At 42.6% G+C, this 19,017-nt stretch overlaps 2 protein-coding genes across 5 annotated transcripts in view; one reads left to right on the forward strand and one right to left on the reverse strand.

Moving 5' to 3' along the window:
- The first annotated feature begins 1,346 nt into the window (after positions 1–1,346).
- On the forward strand, positions 1,347–12,624 carry LOC120046063. Of its 4 annotated transcripts, none has more exons than XM_038990990.1 (4): positions 1,347–2,163; positions 3,615–3,703; positions 9,321–9,486; positions 11,541–12,624. In XM_038990990.1, the coding sequence occupies exons 1-4, from the start codon at positions 1,464–1,466 to the stop codon at positions 11,657–11,659; spliced, it is 1,074 nt and encodes a 357-aa protein (XP_038846918.1). In that variant the 5' UTR covers positions 1,347–1,463; the 3' UTR covers positions 11,660–12,624. The 4 variants fall into 4 exon arrangements, with proteins under 4 accessions (XP_038846918.1, XP_038846916.1, XP_038846920.1 ...); XM_038990988.1 differs by having other exon boundaries at positions 1,348–2,172; XM_038990992.1 differs by having other exon boundaries at positions 1,348–2,163; positions 3,615–3,691.
- Positions 12,625–18,291: 5,667 nt separating this feature from the next.
- Positions 18,292–19,017, reverse strand: part of oit3 (oncoprotein induced transcript 3) — an 18,075-nt gene continuing 17,349 nt past the window's right edge. Inside the window, exons 11-12 of the mRNA XM_038990993.1 lie at positions 18,868–18,967; positions 18,292–18,751 (exon numbers count right to left, since the gene is read on the reverse strand). Of these exons, the coding sequence (XP_038846921.1) occupies positions 18,575–18,751; positions 18,868–18,967 (277 nt within the window). The 3' untranslated portion in view covers positions 18,292–18,574. The remainder of the gene's footprint in view (positions 18,752–18,867; positions 18,968–19,017) is intronic.

Here is a 19,017-nt window from a genome sequence, read left to right on the forward strand (position 1 = left end):
TTATTATTTTGAAGACAAACTGGATATTTCAATTACATATTTTTTTATTTAACATAGTCCGTTAAGAACAGTTAAGAACAAATTCTTATTTACAATGACGGCCAAATCCGGACGAAGCTGGGCCAATTGTGCACTGCTCTATGGGACTCCCAATCACGGCCGGTCACGGCCGGTTACAGCCTGGAATTGAACCAAGGTCTGTAACGACGCCTCTAGCACTGAGATGCAGTGCCTTAGACCGCTGCGCCACTCGGAAGCCCCCAATATTGAATTGTGTTTGGTTGTCAACACAACCACATAACTACATTTGAATTAGATGTATCTTCTGCTTGGACAAAATCAAATCAAACTTTAAATGCACTTGAAATAAAATTTGATTGGATTTAGTCCTATTCTTTAGCTTTGACTCTTGGTTGAGACAGAGACGTGAATCCAACATATCAATTATTCATTTGTAGACAAACTGGAATTAAAGCCAGTCAGTGGCACAAAATATACATCTCCTTCAAATACTGACATTTTGCGTTGACAACCAAACACAATTCAATATCACTTTCGCAAGACAGTAAATAGACTATTAACTTGTTAACAAATGATATGTTGGATTTATGTTTCCAACTAAACCAAGAATAGGATGAAGTGGCTCAGATTAAACTATCCAATTCTTAGATATCCTTGATATTTGGTTGCATTGTAAACCAAACACAATTCAATATTACTTTTGTAAAACAGAAAATAGACAAAAGTTAAGGCTACCTTACCAACGAATGTGACATTATTTGTTCAACCTTAAAAATGAGTATCATCTATGACCACATTTTGAGGTTAGTCTGTTGTCACTATAAATGTTGTTTTATGTAATCGTAGAAAGAGTTCATGTTCAAGATGGCGTGGAAAGGTTGCAGTTCTGTGTAAATCTTCACAATTTCTATCATTTAATCTGTACAGAATCTCCAACAGCATTGATCACTTGCACAATGTACTTTTTAATGTAATCTCAACTGTAATCCAGGTCATTTGGTTCTGCTATTAGATGAAGCCCAGTGATAACACATTAAGTTGTTGTATAAGTACAAAATACCTGACATTGTTTTTCCATTGTTATTTGGTTGTGCTTTTAGATGGTTGAAAACATAGTCATAAAACATTAGGATTTCAACAAACTTCTGGCTGTCTTTTTGAGTGGGTGAAAAAAGGTTTAAATCTCATGGATCAACGTCTTAATTAAATATTACCCAATTTTCCACGTTGAAATGACGTGGTGTGCCCAGTGGGAAAGTATTATTGACCTTTGAACCCAGCATCGATTGTCTGTGCCTTGCTGTCTCCCTGACCTAATCAGTGGCCAAAGTCCTCTCTGCCTCTCACACAGACACAGTCAGTACTCTCAGAGTCTGTTTAAATGTGGACGTCTTCCTCTCAGACTAACCTGTGCAGTGACTTTCTCTGTCTACCAGGCCACCATGCTTCCCCGTACCCTATCCTTCCTCCTGCTCTTCATCTGCCTCTCCTCTGGGATGTCTGCTTCTCTGGTCAGGAGGACAACCCGTGAAGAGGATGGCCCTCCTGCTGTTCCAACCACGTTCAGGGTTGACACCTCTGCTGTTGTAGGTGTTCCGTCGGAGGTTGATACCGTGCCGGCAGGTGGCCCGGTCGTTGATGATATTCCTTCAGCTGAGGCTGTAGCAGAAGCCCTGGTGACACATGAGCCTGTTGCAGATGTCGCTGTAGCTGACGAGGTTGTAGCCGAGGAGCCGGTTGAGGACATCCCAGTTGCTGAACGAGATGCCCCGTTAGACGCCCTTATCATGAGAAAAGAAGAAAAAGCAGCCCTGATAACAGAAGCAACGATTAAAGAGTTGTCTGCCCAGGTGGAGAAGGAAGACCTCGCTGAAGAGACAGCGATTCAAGACGCCATCTTGAAAGAGTTGGCTGACCAGGATACCCTTGGGAAGGCAGTGGAGGAGCCCATTGAAGAGGCAGCAGAGGCAGATGCTCCAGTGGAGGATCCAGCCAGCTCTGTGATACCTGTCTTCGAAGCCCAGGAAGAGGACTCTGGATGGGGTTTGGCTTCCGTCAGAGAGAGCCTCCAGGCAGCCAACGGATACTTTGACTCTCTTGTGGAACTGATGGGGGGACGCAATGGAGTGTGTCAGTACAAATGTAAATACGGTAAGAATTGAGACCGGGGTTGTGTGTGTGTCTATCAGGGATTACAGTAACATCTCAGTATGCCACCATGCTGTTGCCATGTCTAGCCTGGCTATATACACCTAGGACGTGATTCAATCCGTATCGCAGAAGTTCAGCACTATGGCACAATTTAAATTTAAAGGTAATTTCAGATTGAGCCGACATATGCAGCCGTTTATCGTGTAAATCTCCGCAAATGCGATAACATTGCCTTTAAAACGTCAATTGCGCTATAGTGCTGAACTTCCGCGATGAATTCAAGCCCTGAATGTAACTAAAACCTAGATGCTGAATGTAACTAAAACCTAGATGCTGAATGTAACTAAAACCTAGATGCTGAATGTAACTAAAACCTAGATGCTGAATGTAACTAAAACCTAGATGCTGAATGTAACTAAAACCTAGATGCTGAATGTAACTAGAAGCTGAATGTAACTAAAACCTAGATGCTGAATGTAACTAAAACCTAGATGCTGAATGTAACTTAAACCTAGAAGCTGAATGTAACTAAAACATAGATGCTGAATGTAACTTAAACCTAGATGCTGAATGTAACTAAAACCTAGATGCTGAATGTAACTAAAACCTAGATGCTGACTGCTATCCTTGATCCAGTATAGAGTTAAACTTGATTTCCTAAATAACAGATCACATTGTACCCATTCAGGCTATTACAAATAAAGACCACCGGTTAGGCTTCTCTCTGTCTCTCTCTCCCCTCTGTGTTCATCTGTTTATCATATGGTCAATAGTAATTGATTGAACTGTTTGGCTGTTTACCAACATGAGGCCCATTCGTCAATAGACGTATATTCTTATAATTATCTATCTGTGATATTGATGAGAGAGGTATAGCTGAGGTCAGTGTTAACATGTTTACATTACATGTTTACATGACATTAATAATAGATCACTTCAGTGAATCTCAGTGATATAGATTGACCAGATGACAGAGGTATAGTACACATCAGACCATAGTTAGTACAGCATGACCTACAGGTTCAATTCCAATATCCACACTAGCCTAATACATTTCTCCATATCCTAAAGTTAAGGCTATTATGGATATCAGTAGAGTAGCATACCCAACACATTGCATCATTCTAAGAATGTGCTAGGATATAATCACCATGACTACGCTACGTTCCAATATCCACACGAGCCCAATACATTTCTCCATATCCTAAAGTTAAGGCTATTATGGATATCAGTAGAGTAGTACCATATACTAGTATGGACAATGGAATGGGGATAACTAATAGAACTGTAAAATATATATTTTGCTGAAGTACTTTTACAAGGTCCCATCAATAAATGTCACCATAGAGTGCTGAACGTTAAATATGTGATTATTGATAACTTAATGTTTTGATCATCTGCACAAGGGTTTGGATTAAAAGGGGTTTATATTTCCTTATCAGGTAAAACACCTGTGCATCGCTATGGATACGTGACCCCAGAGCCCAACGGTTGCAGCTCCAACCTCCTAGGATTCCAGGTACCTGACGGTGTATGTTTCCTGTCACTATCTACAGGCTGTTTATTATACTGTACTAATACGTCAACTGTAGCCTGCTGTTTATTCATACAATACATATTAGACTTTCAGGGCTGTATATAGAACCCTCTGTGGAAAGGGTTCTACATGGAACCCTAAAGGGTTCTACCTGGAGTCAAAAGGGTTCTACCTGGAGTCAAAAGGGTTCTACCTAGAGTCAAAAGGGTTCTACCTGGAGTCAAAAGGGTTCTACCTGGAGTCAAAAGGGTTCTACCTAGAGTCATAAGGGTTCTACATGGAGTCATAAGGGTTCTACATGGAGTCATAAGGGTTATACATGGTGACAGCTGAAGCCTTTTAAATATGTAGAGTCTACATCCCTATATAGTGTATAAATCTCTATATAGTTTATAAATCCATATATAGTGTATAAATCCCTAAGTATAGTGTATAAATCCCCATGTAGAGTATAAATCCCTATATAGTGTATAAATCCCCATGTAGAGTTTACATCCCTATATAGTGTATAAATCCCCATGTAGAGTATAAATCCCTATATAGTGTATAAATCCATATATAGTGTATAAATCCCCATGTACAGTCTACATCCCTATATAGTGTATAAATCCCCATGTATAGTATACATCCCTATATAGTGTATAAATCCATATATAGTGTATAAATCCCTATGTAGAGTATAAATCCCTATATAGTGTATAAATCCCTAAGTATAGTGTATAAATCCCCATGTAGAGTATAAATCCCTATATAGTGTATAAATCCCCATGTAGAGTTTACATCCCTATATAGTGTATAAATCCCCATGTAGAGTATAAATCCCTATATAGTGTATAAATCCATATATAGTGTATAAATCCCCATGTACAGTCTACATTCCTATATAGTGTATAAATCCCCATGTAGAGTTTACATCCCTATATAGTGTATAAATCCCCATGTAGAGTATAAATCCCTGTATAGTGTATAAATCCATATATAGTGTATAAATCCCCATGTAGAGTCTACATTCCTATATAGTGTATAAATCCCTATGTATAGTTTACATCCCTATATAGTGTATAAATCCCTATGTATAGTTTACATTCCTATATAGTGTATAAATCCCTAAGTATAGTGTATAAATCCTTATATATACATCCCGTCTGAGATCCCCAAAGATTGAAAAGCTGGCGTGGTCATCCCCTCTTCAAAGGGGGAGACACTCTAGACCCAAACAGTTATAGACCTGTATCCATCCTGCCCTGCCTTTCTAAAGTCTTTGAAAGGTAACAAACAGATCACCGTCCATTTCGAATCCCATCGTACCTTCTCCGCTATGCAATCTGGTTTCCGAGCTGGTCATGGGTACACCTCAGCCACGCTCAAGGTCCTAAACGATATCATAACTGCCATCGATAAAAGACAATACTGTGCAGCCGTCTTCATCAACCGGGCCAAGGCTTTCGACTCTGTCAATCACGCATTCTTATCGTCAGACTCAACAGCCTTGGCTTCTCAAATGACTGCCTCGCCTGGTTCACCAACTACTTCTCAGATAGAGTTCAGTGTGTCAAATCGGAGGGCCTGTTGTCCGGACATCTGGTAGTCTCTATTGGTGTGCCACAGGGTTCAATCCTCGGGCCGACTCTCTTCTCTGTATACATCAATGATGTCGCTCTTGCTGCTGGTGATTCTCTGATCCACCTCTAAGCAGACGACACCATTCTGTATACTTCTGGCCCTTCTTTGGACACTGTGTTAACAGAGCTACAACATCATACAACTCTCCTTCCGTGGCCTCCAACTGCTTTTAAATGCCAGTAAAACTAAGAGCATGCTCTTCAACTGATCGCTGCCTGCACCCACCCGCCCGCCCGACTAGCATCACTACTCTGGACGGTTCTGACCTAGAACATGTGGACAACTACAAATACCTAGGTGTCTGGTTAGACTGTAAACTCTCCTTCCAGACTCACATTAAGCATCTCCAATCCAAAATTAAATCTAGAATCGGCTTCCTATTTCATAACAAAGCCTCCTTCACTCATGCTGCCAAACATACCCTCGTAGAACTGACTATCCTACCGATCCTTGACTTCGGCGATGTCATTTTTCAGAATAGCCCCCAACACTATACTCAGAAAACTGGATGCAGTCTATCACAGTGCCATCCGTTTTGTCACCAAAGCCCCATATACTACCCACCATTGCGACCTGTACGCTCTCGTTGGCTGGCCCTCACTACATATCCGTCGCCAAACCCACTGGCTCCAGGTTATCTATAAGTCTTTGCTAGGTAAAGCCCCGCCTTATCTCAGCTCACTGGTCACCATAGCAACACCCACCCGTAGCACGCGCTCCAGCAGGTATATTTCACTGGTCATCCCCAAAGCCAACACTTACTTTGGCCGCCTTTCCTTCCAGTTCTCTGCTGCCAATGACTAGAACGAATTGGCAAAATCTCTGAGGCTGGAGTCAAATATCTCCCTCACTAACTTTAAGCATCAGCTGTCAGAGCAGCTTACCGATCACTGTACCTGTATACAGCCAATCTGTAAATAGCCCACCCAGCTACCTCATCCCCATATTATTACTTACCCTCTTGCATCCCAGTATCTCTACTTGCACATCATCATCTGCACATATATCACTCCAGTATTAATGCCAAATTGTAATTATTTGCCTCTATGGCCTATTTATTGCCTACCTCCCTACTCTTCTACATTTGCTCACACTGTACATAGATTTTTCAATTTTTATTTTCTATTGTGTTATTGACTGTACGTTTGTTTATGTATTACTCTGTCGCACTGCTTTGCTTTATCTTGGCCAGGTCGCAGTTGTAAATGAGAACTTGTTCTCAACTGGCCTACCTGGTTAAATAAAGGTGAAATAAATAAATAAATAAAAAATAAATATAGTGTATAAATCCCTATATAGTGTATAAATCCCTATATAGTGTATAAATCCCTATATAGTGTATAAATCCCTATATAGAGTATAAATCCCTATATAGTGTATAAATCCCTATATAGTGTATAAATCCCTATATAGAGTATAAATCCCTATATAGTGTATAAATCCCTATATAGTGTATAAATCCCTATATAGAGTATAAATCCCTATATAGTGTATAAATCCCCATGTATAGTGTATAAATCCCTATATAGCGTATAAATCCCTATATAGTGTATAAATCCCTATATAGAGTATAAATCCCTATATAGTGTATAAATCCCTATATAGAGTTTACATCCCTATATAGAGTATAAATCCCTATATAGTGTATAAATCCCTATGTAGATTATAAATCCCTTGGTAGAGTATAAATCCCTATATAGTGTATAAATCCCTAGGTAGAGTATAAATCCCTTGGTAGAGTATAAATCCCTATATAGAGTATAAATCCCTTGGTAGAGTATAAATCCCTATAGAGTGTATCAATCCCTATATAGTGTATAAATCCCTATATAGAGTATAAATCCCTATAGAGTGTATCAATCCCTATATAGTGTATAAATCCCTATATAGAGTATAAATCCCTTGGTAGAGTATAAATCCCTATATAGTGTATAAATCCCTATATAGAGTATAAATCCCTATATAGAGTATAAATCCCTTGGTAGAGTATAAATCCCTATATAGTGTATAAATCCCTATATAGTGTATAAATCCCTATATAGAGTATAAATCCCTTGGTAGAGTATAAATCCCTATATAGTGTATAAATCCCTATATAGTGTATAAATCCCTTGGTAGAGTATAAATCCCTATATAGAGTATAAATCCCTTGGTAGAGTATAAATCCCTATATAGTGTATAAATCCCTATATAGTGTATAAATCCCTATATAGTGTATAAATCCCTATATAGAGTATAAATCCCTTGGTAGAGTATAAATCCCTATATAGTGTATAAATCCCTATATAGTGTATAAATCCCTATATAGAGTATAAATCCCTATATAGAGTATAAATCCCTTGGTAGAGTATAAATCCCTATATAGTGTATACATCCCTATATAGAGTATAAATCCCTTGGTAGAGTATAAATCCCTATATAGAGTATAAATCCCTTGGTAGAGTATAAATCCCTATATAGTGTATACATCCCTATATAGAGTATAAATCCCTTGGTAGAGTATAAATCCCTATATAGTGTATAAATCCCTATATAGAGTATAAATGCCTTGGTAGAGTATAAATCCATACATAGTGTATAAATCCCTATAGAGTGTATCAATCCCTATATAGTGTATAAATCCCTATGTAGTGTATAAATCCCTATAGAGTGTATCAATCCCTATAGAGTGTATCAATCCCTATAGAGTGTATCAATCCCTAACCTCCTCCGTCTTACAGAGACTGGACTCTGTTTATCATGCATCCTTGCGCTTTATTACAAATGCCAAGTCACTCACCCACCATTGCACGTTGTACCAATTGATAGGTTGGACGTCACTTTATATGCTCAGAAAGATACATTTGTATGTGTTCATCTAGAAAGCCCTTTTGGGTAAACTCCCTCTTTACCTCTGTAGTCTGGTCTCCGTCACCACCAGCAGGTAAACTCCCTCTTTACCTCTGTAGTCTGGTCTCCTTCACCACCAGCAGGTAAACTCCCTCTTTACCTCTGTAGTCTGGTCTCCGTCACCACCAGCAGGTAAACTCCCTCTTTACCTCTGTAGTCTGGTCTCCTTCACCACCAGCAGGTAAACTCCCTCTTTACCTCTGTAGTCTGGTCTCCGTCACCACCAGCAGTTACCATACCTGGTCTGCTAGGTGGTTGCTACTTAAAGTCCCCAGGACATTCACAGTATTAGGCCAGACTGCCTTCTCTTCTTGTGCACCAGACACATGGAATAATCTACAATCCATGCTTCATCTAGATATATTAGTGCCACTGAATTAATTTAAAATATTGAGGGGAGACTCTGTTACAGATGAGTGTAAATGCTTTTTTTTTAGGCTGGATCATGTTGTATTGTATTTTTGTATGTTTTAATTCTGTAATGTATTGATTGTTGCTGCCTTCTTGGACAGGTCTCACTTGAAAAAGAGACTCTGGGTTTCAATAGGCTTTTCCTGGTTAAATAAAGGTTAAATAAAGTATATAATGTATAAATCCCTATATATAGAATGTATAAATCCCTATATATAGAATGTATAAATCCCTATATAGAATGTATAAATCCCTATATATAGAATGTATAAATCCCTATATATAGAATGTATAAATCCCTATATAGAATGTATAAATCCCTATATATAGAATGTATAAATCCCTATATATAGAATGTATAAATCTCTATATATAGAATGTATAAATCCCTATATATAGAATGTATAAATCCCTATATATAGAATGTATAAATCCCTATATATAGAATGTATAAATCTCTATATATAGAATGTATAAATCCCTATATATAGAATGTATAAATCCCTATATATAGAATGTATAAATCCCTATATAGAATGTATAAATCCCTATATATAGAATGTATAAATCCCTATATATAGAATTATAAATCCCTATATAGAATGTATAAATCCCTATATAGAATGTATAAATCCCTATATAGAATGTATAAATCTCTATTTAAATCCTATGTATTATCCCAAAACAGTTTGACATTGGCATCCCAGCCATGACTCAGTGCTGTAACCAGCTGGACAGTTGTTACGACACCTGTGGCTCCAACAAGTACCGCTGTGACTCCAAGTACCGCTGGTGTCTCCACGCTATCTGCTCTGACCTGAAGAAAAGCTTGGGGTTCGTGTCAAAGGTCAAAGGTGAGTATATCCTGTCCTCCGCTCACTGACCTACGCACTCACTCACTCTCTTGAGCATGTTGGAAAAATCTGCCGTTCTGCCCTTGAGCAAGGCAGTTGACCCCCAACAACAATTGCTACCTGGGCACCGATGACGTGGACGTCGATTAAGGCAGCCCCCCCCCACACCTCTCTGATTCAGAGGGGTTGGGTTGAATTCATTCAGTTGTGCAACTGACTAGGTTTCCCCCTTCCCCTCCCTCAGTCAGTCAGTCAGTAGGGTTATTCCCCATGAAATATGTTACAGTACATGTAACTGATAAAAAAAAATATTTAAACTGTAATCCGTTGTTACCAGCAAGAATATTGTAATCAGATTACAGATACTTCTCAAAAACGAAATTATTACTTCTGGGATTACTTTAAATTTAGACAGGATGTTGGCGAAAAATCCATTATCACACCTTCCTGTTTTCTTAATGAGATCCAATTCAGCATAAAAAAAGGTGCAAGTTGAAGTTTGTTCCCCCCTAAATGCAGCCAGGTCACACATGATACAAGTCAGTATTAAACGTCCATCCATGTCTGTGGACGTCGGGAGATGAGGTGGAAACCGGCCACTAGAGGCAATAGTGAGCGCTGTTACCTTCAAGTAGGTTTGGGTAAGCATCTGCCTCTGGTGCCAAAGGTTGCATGTTCAAATCCAGCGACAGAAAGTTGTTTTTGAGATTTTTGTTTTAAGCCTATCTCAAACCTTAACCCTAACCCGTAACCCCTAACCACTAGCCTAGCTAACATTAGCCACTTAGCTAATGTTAGCAATAGCCACCTAGCTAATGTTAGCCACAACAAATTGGAATTCGTAACATTTCATACATTTAACAAATCCGTAACAATGTACGAATTGCAATTTGTAACATATTGTACGAATAGCAATTTGTAACATATCATATGAAATGTATGATGGACAGCCACAAATTAATACATACCATACAAAACGTAACATATCATACTAAATGGAGTGTCTCGGAGTTATATTTACTATGTTACGTCTACCCCTGAGTCCAGGTTGTTTCAACTCGAAGCAATGAGCCCAATCAGTCCATGATAACAAAATCATAAACAGAGTAAGCTAATAAATCCTTATATTTGGGGTTATGATCAGGTAAAACAGTTTGGCTAATCTATATTTCCAAGTCCTATTCTTGAAGATCAAGGGGTATAAAATATTAGAGTTCAAAGCAATGGAGAAAAACGATTAGGCAACAACAAATTCAATCCCCTCTAGACAACTTCCTGGACAAAGCATTTCACTCTATTAGTGAAGGTGTAAACTTGGCAGTAGAAAAATTAAACAGAATATTTGACCTCTCAGCTTCCCTATCAAATAAAAAAATGTCAGACAACCTAAGAAAATGAACAACAAGGACAAATGGTTTGATGAAGAATGCAAAAACCTAAGAAAGAAATTGAGAAACCTATCCAACAAAAAACATAGAGACCCAGAAAACCTGAGCCTACACCTTCACTATGGTGAATCACTAAAACAATACAGAAATACACTACGGGAGGGGACAGCACGTCAGAAATCAGCTCAATGTAATGGAAGAATCCATAGAATCTAACCACTTCTGGGAACATTGTAAAACGCTAAACAAACAACAACATGAAGAGTTATCTATCCAAAATGGAGATGTATGGATAAACCAATTTTCCAATCTTTTTGGCCCTGGAACAAAGAACAAACAGCAAAAACCTGAATATGATCAAATACAAATCTCTCTCTCTCTCATCATAGCCCCTCTCGCTCGCTCTCAATTCAATTCAAGAGGCTTTATTGGCATGGGAAATGTACGTTAACATGGCCAAAGCAAGTGAAGTAGATAAACAAAAGTGAAATATACAATAAAAATGAACAGTAAACATTACACTCACAGAAGTTCCAAAATAATAAAGACATTTCAAATGTCATATTATGTCTATATGCAGTGTTGTAACAATGTGCAAATAGTTAAAGTACAAAAGGGAGAATAATCTCTCTCAACCCTAACCTTCTGTATCTCTCCCCCGCCCAGCCTGTGAGTCTGTAGCAGATGCTCTGTACAACACAGTGTGGACGCTGGGCTGCAGATCCTTCATGAACAGCCAGAGGGAAGCATGTTACTGTGAGGGTGAGGAGAGGGACGAGCTGTAGAGAAGCCCAGCTGGGACACAACACAACACTACTCAACACGAGAGAAAACTGGGAGGAGAGGGACGAGCTATAGTGGACATACAGGACAATATCCTCTTGCAAGGATCATCAATGGAAAGGGTGCTTGGAACTCGACGTGGATTCATACAGTGGGACTTCACTCCGCACAAATGAGAATGTTACTTTATTATTAACATAGAAAATATAATAATTTTCTATGACAACATGAAAACAGACAGAGGCTTTACGCTTGATGAGGAAATCCCTAACAAGACTTTATGACTTTATGACCTATGAGTTAATAATGGTTATTATGTAGAATAAAATACTAACATTACGTCGTGTCACACTGTCTTTATCTAACTTCTACCTATTTCTGAAACTGACAGCGGATAAATACTCAGATATTTATATTTCAAATATATTTTCAGGGTAAAGACTATGACTCCATTAACATATTATTGTGTTATTATTTTATTAACATACCTCAAACCCCAAAAAATCCTGATACAGAGAAGACCTTTCAGTCAGTATCAAATCCCACATAAGAATACAAATGTACCTGCTAACGGGGCGATTTGATGTGCACATTGTACGAAAACAAGCCGGCGTCCCAAACGGCAACCTATTCCCTACAAAGCGCACACTACTTTTGACCACGGCCCATGAGGCTCTGGTCGAAAGTAGTGCACTTTGTAGGGAATATGGTGTCATTTGGGACGCACAACCCCCAAAATAACCTGGTCTAACACAACACAAACATCAGTTAGTTGGACCTGTGCTGTTACTGACAGGCTACTTCTACAGCGCAGAAATACGTGTGTTATGTTGTGATGTATGTTATTATGTGTGTTGTGATGTGTGTTGTGATGTGTGTTATTATGCGTGTTGCTGTCCATTGACTGATGGGGATATCAGGCTTTTTTGTTACTTTTCTATGAATAAATGAATAACTAATTATACCATTTTGATGTGATAAGTTCACTTAAGGTACTGTAGGTACAATAGTGGTATACTGTGGTGGTATAGAGTGGTGGTATACTGTAGTGATATAGAGTGATGGTATAGAGTGGTGGTATACTGTAGTGGAATAGAATGGTGGTATACTGTAGTGATATAGAGTGGTGGTATAGAGTGGTGGTATACTGTAGTGGAATAGAATGGTGGTATACTGTAGTGGAATAGAATGGTGGTATACTGTAGTGGTATACTGTAGTGGAATAGAATGGTGGTATACTGTAGTGGAATAGAATGGTGGTATACTGTAGTGGTATACTGTAGTGGAATAGAATGGTGGTATACTGTAGTGGAATAGAATGGTGGTATACTGTAGTGGAATAGAATGGTGGTATACTGTAGTGGAATAGAATGGTGGTATACTGTAGTGGTATACTGTAGTGAAATAGAATGGTGGTATACTGTAGTGGAATAGATTGTTGGTATACAGTGGGGATTTCGAGTCACAATACACTACACATGTTTTCAGTTAATACTCTTCAGGGTTTTTCATTGAGCTCCATGCTCTTTATTAACCTGGGTGTCAGTCGTTCTGCTCTCTTTATTAACCTGGGTGTCAGTCGATCTGCTCTCTTTATTAACCTGGGTGTCAGTCGATCTGCTCTCTTTATTAACCTGGGTGTCAGTCGATCTGCTCTCTTTATTAACCTGGGTGTCAGTCGATCTGCTCTCTTTATTAACCTGTGTGTCAGTCGTTCTGCTCTCTTTATTAACCTGGGTGTCAGTCATTCTCCTCTCTTTATTAACCTGGGTGTCAGTCATTCTCCTCTCTTTATTAGCCTGGGTGTCAGTCGATCTGCTTTCTTTATTAACCTGGGTGTCAGTCGATCTGCTCTCTTTATTAACCTGGGTGTCAGTCATTCTCCTCTCTTTATTAACCTGGGTGTCAGTCGTTCTGCTCTCTTTATTAACCTGGGTGTCAGTCGTTCTGCTCTCTTTATTAACCTGGGTGTCAGTCGTTCTGCTCTCTTTATTAACCTGGGTGTCAGTCGATCTGCTCTCTTTATTAACCTGGGTGTCAGTTGATCTGCTCTCTTTATCAACCTGGGTGTCAGTCGTTCTGCTCTCTATATTAACCTGGGTGTCAGTTGTTCTGCTCTCTTTATTAGCCTGGGTGTCAGTCATTCTGCTCTCTATATTAACCTGGGTGTCAGTCATTCTGCTCTCTTTATTAGCCTGGGTGTCAGTCATTCTGCTCTCTTTATTAGCCTGGGTGTCAGTCATTCTGCTCTCTTTATTAGCCTGGGTGTCAGTCGTTCTGCTCTCTTTATTAACCTGGGTGTCAGTCGTTCTGCTCTCTTTATTAGCCTGGGTGTCAGTCGTTCTGCTCTCTTTATTAGCCTGGGTGCCAGTCGTTCTGCTCTCTTGTCAAGCCAAACAAGACAGCTCTATAAGAAGTTAGTAAGAGAGGATAAACAGACTGGCAGTCAGGCTAGCTCTCCATACTTCGGTTATATACCGTAAATTAGACTGTCTATGGATATTACATATGTTTTTACTACACTTACAGAGCATTTGGAAAGTATTCAGACCCCTTGACTTTTTCCACATTTTGTTACGTTACAGCCTTATTCTAAAATGTATTAAATTGTTATTTCCCCCTCATCAATTTACACACAATACACCATTAAAAAAAGCAAAAACAGGTTTAGAATGTTTTTAAAATTGTATTTTTGTACACAGACATATCAGATTTACATAAGTATTCAGACCCTTTACTCAGTACTTTGTTGAAGCACCTTTGGCAGTGATTACAGCATCAAGTCTTCTTGGGTATGACGCTACAAGCTTGGCACACCTTTATTTGGGGAGTTTCTCCCATTCTTCTCTGCAGATCCTCTCAAGCTCTGTTAGGTTGGATGGGGAGCGTCACTGCACTGCTATTTTCAGATCTCTCCAGAGATGTTCGATCGGGTTCAAGTCCGGGCTCTGGCTGGGCCACTCAAGGACATTCAGAGACTTGTCCCGAAGCCACTCCTGCGTTGTCTTGGCTGTGTGCTTAGGGTCGTTGTCCTGTTGGAAGGTGAACCTTCACCCCGGTCTGAGGTTCTGAGTCCTCTGGAGCAGGTTTTCGTCAAGGATCTCTCTGTACTTTGCTCCGTTCATCTTTCCCTCGATCCTGACTAGTCTCCCAGTCCCTGCCACTGAAACACATCCCCACAGCATGATGCTGCCACCACCATGCTTCACCGTAGGGATGGTGCCAGGTTTCCTCCAGACGTCACACTTGGCATTCAGGCCAAAGAGTTCAATCTTGGTTTCATCAGACCAGAGAACCTTGTTTCTAATCTTCTGAGAGTCTTTAGGTGCCTTTAGGCAAACTTCAAGCGGGCTGTCATGTGCCTTTTACTGAGGAGTGGCTTCCATCTGGCCACTATCATAAAGGCCTGATTGGTGGAGTACTGCAGTGGAAGATTCTCCCATCTCCACAGAGAAACTCTGGAGCTCTGTCAGAGTGACCATCAGGTTCTTGGTCACCTCCCTGACCAAAGCCCTTCTCCCCCGATTGCTCAGTTTGGCCGGGCGGCCAGCTCTAGGAAGAGTCTTGGTGGTTCCAAACTTTTGACATTTAATACTAATGGAGGCCACTGTGTTCTTGGGGACCTTCAATTCTGCAGAAATGTTTTGGTACCCTTCTCCAGATCTGTGCCTCGACACAATCCTGTCTCGGGACTCGACGGACAATTCCTTCAACCTCATTGCTTGGTTTTTGCACTGTCAACTGTGGGACCTTATATAGACAGGTGTGTGCCTTTCCAAATCATTTACCACAGGTGGACTCCAAGTTGTAGAAACATCTTAAGGATGATCAATGGAAACAGAATGCACCTGAACTCAATGTCGAGTCTCATAGCAAAGGGTCTGAATATTGATGTAAATGAGTTATTTATGTAAATAAGGTATTTATAGAAATTTAGGTATTTCTGTTTTTATTATTAATACATTTGCAAAAATGTCTAAAAACCTGTTTTTGTTTTGTCATTATAGGGTATTGTGTGTAGATTGATAAAAAAAAAAAAGGGGAATTTAATACATTTTAGAATAAGGCTGTAACGTAACAAAATGTGGAAAAAGTCAAAGACACTGTAGAAACCAGTACATTGGCATGAAAATCTACATTTTCTAACCTTTATATTTAACTAGGCAAGTCAGGCATCTACATACAGGCATGGCCTGTAAACAAGTCATCCGGCAAAACTCACCGACCTAGTTCAGGATCTTTCATCTTGTAGTACGACTGACAAATTCCATACCCCAGCTCCTCAAGCCCTTCAAACGATTTCTAATAGAACTGCCAATCACTTTAATGTGAGGAGATTGCGCTAGAGGGCCAAGTGGCTAAGATATAGGAATGCGTTTCAAGTGGCACCCTATTCCCCGAAGGGCCCTGATCAAATGTAGTGCACTATATAGGAAATAGGGTGCGATTTGGAACGTAAGCATATATAAGCATGGATGTACTGTATTTACCAGACTGCAGTGTGACAGGGAGACTGACATAAGGGAGTTAGAGGATACAGTGCATTACTGAGGGATGTGTGGCCTGGCCTACATCAATGACTGAAAGTCTGTACTTGATTTTACTATTTGATTTGGTTTAACCAGGAGAATCTCTGAAGGTTCTCTTGACCTTTTGAGTTGTGTGAGTGGTCATGGTAAATTAGTGACAGAGAGAAAGACTGTGGTGGATGTCCTTTCAGACTGAACCACTCAAACTCAACTATGGACCTAGATGCCAGTTCCACTGCGTTCCCCCATAGTTCCCCTCTAATCAGGGACTGATTTAGATCTGGGACACCAAGTGGGTGAAATTAATGATCAAGTAGAACAGAAAACCAGCAGACTCTGGGGCTGAATGGGTCCTCACACATAGCATTATTGATTCTGCAGTCCTTCACGCTATGGTCTGGTGGTGGTCTGGTGGTGGTGGTGGCCTGGTGGTGGTCTGGTGGTGGTGGCCTGGTGGTGGTGGCCTGGTGGTGGTCTGGTGGTGGCCTGGTGGTGGCCTGGTGGTGGCCTGGTGGTGGTGGTGGTGGTGGTGGCCTGGTGGTGGTCTGGTGGTGGCCTGGTGGTGGTGGTGGTCTGGTGGTGCTGGTGGTGGTCTGGTGGTGGTGGTGGTGGCCTGGTGGTGGTGGCCTGGTGGTCTGGTGATGTGGTGGTGGTGGTGGTGGTGGTGGTGGTGGCCTGGTGGTGGTGGCCTGGTGGTCTGGTGGGGGTGGTGGTCTGGTGGTGGTGGTGGCGGTGGTGGTGGTGGTGGCCTGGTGGTCTGGTGGGGGTGGTGGTCTGGTGGTGGTGGTGGCGGTGGTGGTGGTGGTGGCCTGGTGGTCTGGTGGGGGTGGTGGTCTGGTGGTGGTGGTGGTGGTGGCCTGGTGGTCTGGTGGGGGTGGTGGTCTGGTGGTGGTGGTGGCCTGGTGGTCTGGTGGGGGTGGTGGTCTGGTGGTGGTGGTGGCCTGGTGGTGGTGGTGGTGGTCTGGTGGGGGTGGTGGTCTGGTGGTGGTGGTGGCCTGGTGGTCTGGTGGGGGTGGTTGTCTGGTGGTGGTGGTGGCCTGGTGGTGGTGGTGGTGGCCTGGTGGTCTGGTGGTGGTGGTGGTGGCCTGGTGGTGGTGGTGGTGGTGGTGGTCTGGTGGGGGTGGTGGTGGCCTGGTGATGTGGTGGTGGTGGTGGCCTGGTGGTGGTCTGGTGGTGGTGGTGGTGGTCTGGTGGGGGTGGCCTGGTGGTGGTGTGGTGGTCTGGTGGTGGCCTGGTGGTGGTCTGGTGGTCTGGTGGTGGTCTGGTGGTGGTGGTGGCCTGGTGGTGGTCTGGTGGTGGCCTGGTGGTCTGGTGGGGGTGGCCTGGTGGTGTGGTGGTGGCCTGGTGGTGGCCTGGTGGTGGTGGTGGTGGTGGCCTGGTGGTGGTCTGGTGGTGGCCTGGTGGTGGTGGTGGTGGCCTGGTGGTCGTCTGGTGGTGGCCTGGTGGTCGTCTGGTGGTGGCCTGGTGGTGGTGGTGGTAGTGGCCTGGTGGTGGTCTGGTGGTGGTAGTGGCCTGGTGGTGGTCTGGTGGTGGTCTGGTGGTGGTAGTGGTGGTGGTGGTAGTGGCCTGGTGGTGGTCTGGTGGTGGTAGTGGTGGTGGTGGTAGTGGCCTGGTGGTGGTAGTGGTGGTGGTGGTAGTGGCCTGGTGGTCGCCTGGTGGTCGTCTGGTAGTGGTCTGGTGGTGGCCTGGTGGTGGTCTGGTGGTGGCCTGGTGGTGGTGGTAGTGGCCTGGTGGTCGTCTGGTGGTGGTCTGGTGGTGGTGGTGGTGGTCTGGTGGTGGTCTGGTGGTGGCCTGGTGGTGGCCTGGTGGTGGTGGTGGTGGTGGTGGCCTGGTGGTGGTCTGGTGGTGGCCTGGTGGTGGTGGTGGCCTGGTGGTCGTCTGGTGGTGGCCTGGTGGTGGCCTGGTGGTGGTGGTGGTGGTGGTAGTGGCCTGGTGGTGGTAGTGGCCTGGTGGTGGTCTGGTGGTGGTCTGGTGGTGGTAGTGGTGGTGGTGGTAGTGGCCTGGTGGTGGTAGTGGTGGTGGTGGTAGTGGCCTGGTGGTCGCCTGGTGGTCGTCTGGTAGTGGTCTGGTGGTGGCCTGGTGGTGGCCTGGTGGTGGTGGTAGTGGCCTGGTGGTCGTCTGGTGGTGGTCTGGTGGTGGTGGTGGTGGTCTGGTGGTGGTCTGGTGGTGGCCTGGTGGTGGCCTGGTGGTGGTGGTGGTCTGATGTCTCAGTCTGGCAGAATGTGTATGGGTCCTCCACTCATGAGACAATGCTGGTCATGCTCCTACAATATATATTGTATCTCTATATCTATTGTATCCATCTCTATATCTATTGTATCCATCTCTATGTTTGCAGTGGTGCAATGGCCTGAAGGTGGTGTGGGGGTGCCATGGTGGTCTAATGTCTCAGTCTGGCATGATGCGTATGGGTCCTCCACTCAGCACGTGATGCTGGTCCCAGTCCCTGTCCTCCTGTTCCTCCTCAGTCCTCCACAGTTCCCGACGCAGACGCCCTCTACAGCCCTGAGAACAGCGGGAGTCTCCTGCCCCACACACCAACACACGACAGTGCAGGAACACCTCCTGTTGACACACACGCAGATAGACACGTGGATACACACGTAGATGCGAACATAGATACGCACACACATACATACTGAACTGGCCAGCTGGCTCCCAGGGTGTCTGTTCTTACTGACCTTGTTGTCCTTGCCGACAAACTTGAAGACAGGAACCTGGAAGTGTTTGGATAGCTGGTCCTTAGCAGAGTACTGACGCACCATTTCATCTGAGATACACCTAAACACACATTATAGGGTTAGAGAGGAGAAGAGAATAGAGGGGAGGAG

The sequence above is a fragment of the Salvelinus namaycush genome, chromosome 4 (assembly GCF_016432855.1).
Source record: "Salvelinus namaycush isolate Seneca chromosome 4, SaNama_1.0, whole genome shotgun sequence".
In the NCBI taxonomy this organism is placed as follows: Eukaryota; Metazoa; Chordata; class Actinopteri; order Salmoniformes; family Salmonidae; genus Salvelinus; species Salvelinus namaycush.